The sequence below is a fragment of the Solanum pennellii genome, chromosome 1, assembly GCF_001406875.1.
Source record: "Solanum pennellii chromosome 1, SPENNV200".
Lineage (NCBI taxonomy): Eukaryota > Viridiplantae > Streptophyta > Magnoliopsida > Solanales > Solanaceae > Solanum > Solanum pennellii.
Genome location: NC_028637.1, coordinates 79,550,200 through 79,554,090, shown reverse-complemented (window position 1 = coordinate 79,554,090; position 3,891 = coordinate 79,550,200). Strand labels below are relative to the sequence as shown.

Genomic DNA, 3,891 nt, shown 5'->3' with positions numbered 1-3,891 from the left:
AATTTGTTCCTCATATTTTTTCGTTTGTCTTATTTCTTATTTGACATATTTCACACCACAAAAATGAAATACGTATTTTTAGTTTAATTCCTTTTGTCATAATTTGAAATTAAATTTTTATTTTAACATTTAATTGGATTTAAAAAGTTGTACTTGTTTTTGATAAATATAAAACTCCATAATTTATTGTGCATGTATCTAAAAATCTCATCTTATAATAAACTAGATATAAGTTTTGTAAAGTGAGGGCTGCATTTGAACTTTGAACTTCATATTCTTTCCTTCTTTTTTTGTACAAAATGATCAAGTTGTTGTATGGACATGTGATTAAAAAGGGGCCCCTGGCGGCTCTTAACTTTATTAGCCTAAAGATAACAAATAATTAATAATTTTATCACTCAAATTTTATATTCTAGGCTACTATATTAATATAATGTATTATAATCTAAATATAAATAGCTTGAAGTTCATCTTAGTTTCTATCAACAAACCTTCTTCTCATCACATAAACATACACTAATCAAATGGCTGCTAATTTGCTTTTTGGATTACTACTTGTTGCCACCAGCATTTACACAACAGGTAATTTACTTGAAAGTTAAATTGCGTAATAGTTATTTGCTAGTTTTGGGTAAAACTCACTGATTTTTCATATCTTTTTCATTTTTAAAAGAAATCCATAGATTGATTAAGTTTATAACAGCATTTGCAATTCTTATGTAGCAGGGGCTGAATCAGTTGGTGTTTGCTATGGAATGCTAGGCAACAATTTGCCTTCACCTATCGAAGTTATACAGCTCTGCAAGTCGAAAAACATAAAGCGATTGAGGCTTTATGAACCAAATCATGAAGTTTTAGAAGCCTTAAGAGGATCCAACATTGAAGTTATGCTAGGAATTCCCAATTCAGATGTCAAGCATATTGCTTCCAGTGGAGAACATTCAAGATGGTGGGTAGAGAAAAACGTTCGAGCTTTTTATCCAGATGTTAATATTAAGTACATTGTTGTTGGAAATGGAATAAGCCCTTTCAAAGACACATCTGATCTTACCTCACATCTTGAAGCTGCAATGAGTAGAATTTATAATTCTGTTTATTTCACTGGTTTAGGATACAACGTCAACGTTACAACGTCTATAGACATGACATTGATGGGAAAATCTTATCCACCATCTCAGGGTTCGTTTAGGGACGATGCTAGGAAATTTGTTGATCCGATTGTTGAGTTTTTGAGAAATACAAATGCACCTTTGCTTCTTAATGTTTATCCTTATTTTAGCTATTCGAGCAATCCAGGACAGATTTCTCTCCCCTATGCTCTTTTTACTGCACCTAATGTGGTGGTACAAGACGGTTTGTATCAATATAGGAACTTATTTGATGCAATGGTGGATTCTGTTTATGCTGCCATCGATCAAATACCAGGAAGGCCAGATCAGAGCTCTATTAGGATTATTGTGTCTGAGACCGGTTGGCCATCTGCTGGTGGATTTGGAGCCACAACAGAAAATGCAGCAACATACTTGAGGAACTTAATTCAACATGCTAAAACGGGTACTCCAAGAAAGCTGGTGCCTATTGAGACGTATCTATTCGCGATGTTTGATGAGAATAACAGAAATCCAGAGCTGGAGAAACATTTTGGTCTGTTTTCCCCCAACAAGCAGCCCAAATATCAACTAAACTTTGGAACTTCTGACATTTCTGCTGAAACTAATGTCACTGCTTCTTCCCTCATAAGTGAGATGTAAGAAGAGACATTCAACATCTCTTTACGTAAGTATTGATTGGATGGAAAACTTAGTACCAACAAGAGAATAATTTGTTCTTTTTGAAATTAGATATTTATTTACATTGTGCGGTTTGTGTAAGTTCACATGGATTGTTAACCAGAGGCAATGCAATCCCCGAGTCGTGTTATAACTTCCTTTATTTCTTTGTGATGTTGATCATCTTACAACAATTTTGTAAGTTTGTAAATTTCATATTCCAGAGATTTTGGATGGAGTAATGAGTAAGTAGGAGTACTTGTATATATGGCACAAAATCATTGTCAGACATTTAATAAAAGAAAAACGAAGACTCAGATCACTCCCCTCTAGTAATACAATGTTCACAATCAATAGAGATTATACATAAAATTTTCATTTTTTTTGAAATTTGGACCAAACATGTGACTGTCTTAAGCACTACTGGTAGCTGAGTTTGTGGGAAATCCATCTCTTTTTTCATTACAAGCTGAAGAAAGTAAAGAAAGATTTGGTCATGTGTCACGATTCAAAAACTCAAATAATGATGGCACCTACCATAATTTACCAGTAGGTAAGCCGACCCATATCAAAACGAGAAGTAACAGATATATTGGGTAGAAACAGCGACCAAAGGGGAATTTGAAGTAGTTTCAAGATAGCGAAAAACAGAGAACAATGATATATACAAAAGAAGCAAAAGTACAAGATCCAAACCCACGTCCTGGTGGACATCAGTACAAAGCTCCTATATGAGTACAAGTCCCAAAAGTTGACAAAAAGTACACACTTATCTCAAAAATATAAGATTAGCAACAACCTATATACAAAAGGAGATAGGCTAAAATAGGACGCCATCAGCTACCCTCAGTCTCCGGAGATCCCCGCAGCTAGCCCAAATCAACGCTTACGGCTGGCACTCGGAACTGTATAAAAAATAGATAAAAATTGTAGTATGAGTATCAAGGCAACAAGTACCTAGTAGATATCATAGGCTGACTGAGCTGGGAAAAGTAAAGACAATTATGAAAAGCGAGAAAATAAAGCAACTATAGGTCATGACAAGGATATGATAATGGAAAGCCTAACTAGAAAGCACATGAGTATAGATTAGGACGAACATCAATAAACAACTAACTATAACCTTGCTTAGCTTGATCCCATAAGCCCCGAAGGTACACTCGTACGCAACTGAAAGTAAATAACTCAAATGGACCCCATAATCCTAATAAGTACAACTACTAGCAAAGTTAAAAGAGAAACTCCCGACCTACAACGGCCATCCACAGACTTGAACCGCAGTATAGGCAACCCGAAGAACCCAATAGAATCGCCAAATCAAGAAGTGGCACCCGAACTTTAACCATATCTAGTAGGGATACATGATCTTAGGCATATTTATATGCCTAGAATGCTAATTATGCCCGCATTTAAGCTAAGTTTGAATTCGAAATGTATTATTTTATAGTCTTATAGAGTCTTTTGTTTGTTTGTGAGCTAACCAACATGATTAATTGTATAGGTGAGCTTAATGGGAGAAACGAGCACAAAAAATTACAATGGGAAGCCAAATGATCCGAGTTGGAAATAAGCATGGAAGAACAAGGAAGAAAAGAAGTCAAAGGCATTGTCGTATCCTTTCAGCGTCGCAGAGAGGAGTTATATTTTGGCTTGCGAAATTCAGATTCAGGAAGAACACTTTGTATCCTTCCGCATCGCGGAGAGGGAGTTCCAATTTAATTCAGCGAGGCGAGTTTCAAGCAGAACACTCCGTATCCCTCCCTTTGTACCCAAATTTGGTCGTTTCGACTTTTAGTATAAATTGGTCATTATTTTATTTTATTTTATTAAACTTCTTCTTTTTCTGGGTTTTAAAGAACGGTGACTTGGGAGTACGTTTTCATAAGTTTTAGGGTTATTTCTTAAACTATTTTCCTTTCGATCTCTTTATGATTCTGAAACATTGCTTGATCGTATCTTGGATTATGAGTAGCTAAATATCCTAATTCTAGGGTTGTGGCTACAGGATGATTGTAATCTATTAAGTTTTTATTGGGTTAATGTTAATTATCATATGAATATTTCTTTTGTTCTTGCTTTCAGTATTTCATGACTGATCACCATTGAAATAAATATATGTCCA

At 35.0% G+C, this 3,891-nt stretch overlaps 1 protein-coding gene across 2 annotated transcripts; it reads left to right on the top strand.

The window, feature by feature from the left end:
• Nucleotides 1-439: 439 nt before the first annotated feature.
• On the top strand, nucleotides 440-2,007 carry LOC107008600 (glucan endo-1,3-beta-glucosidase, basic-like). Of its 2 annotated transcripts, none has more exons than XM_015207710.2 (2): nucleotides 440-582; nucleotides 727-2,007. In XM_015207710.2, exons 1-2 carry the CDS (start codon nucleotides 525-527, stop codon nucleotides 1,749-1,751), a joined length of 1,083 nt encoding a protein of 360 aa, XP_015063196.1. In that variant the 5' UTR covers nucleotides 440-524; the 3' UTR covers nucleotides 1,752-2,007. The 2 variants fall into 2 exon arrangements, with proteins under 2 accessions (XP_015063196.1, XP_027774124.1); XM_027918323.1 differs by having other exon boundaries at nucleotides 451-582; nucleotides 724-2,007.
• The last annotated feature ends 1,884 nt before the right edge of the window (nucleotides 2,008-3,891 follow it).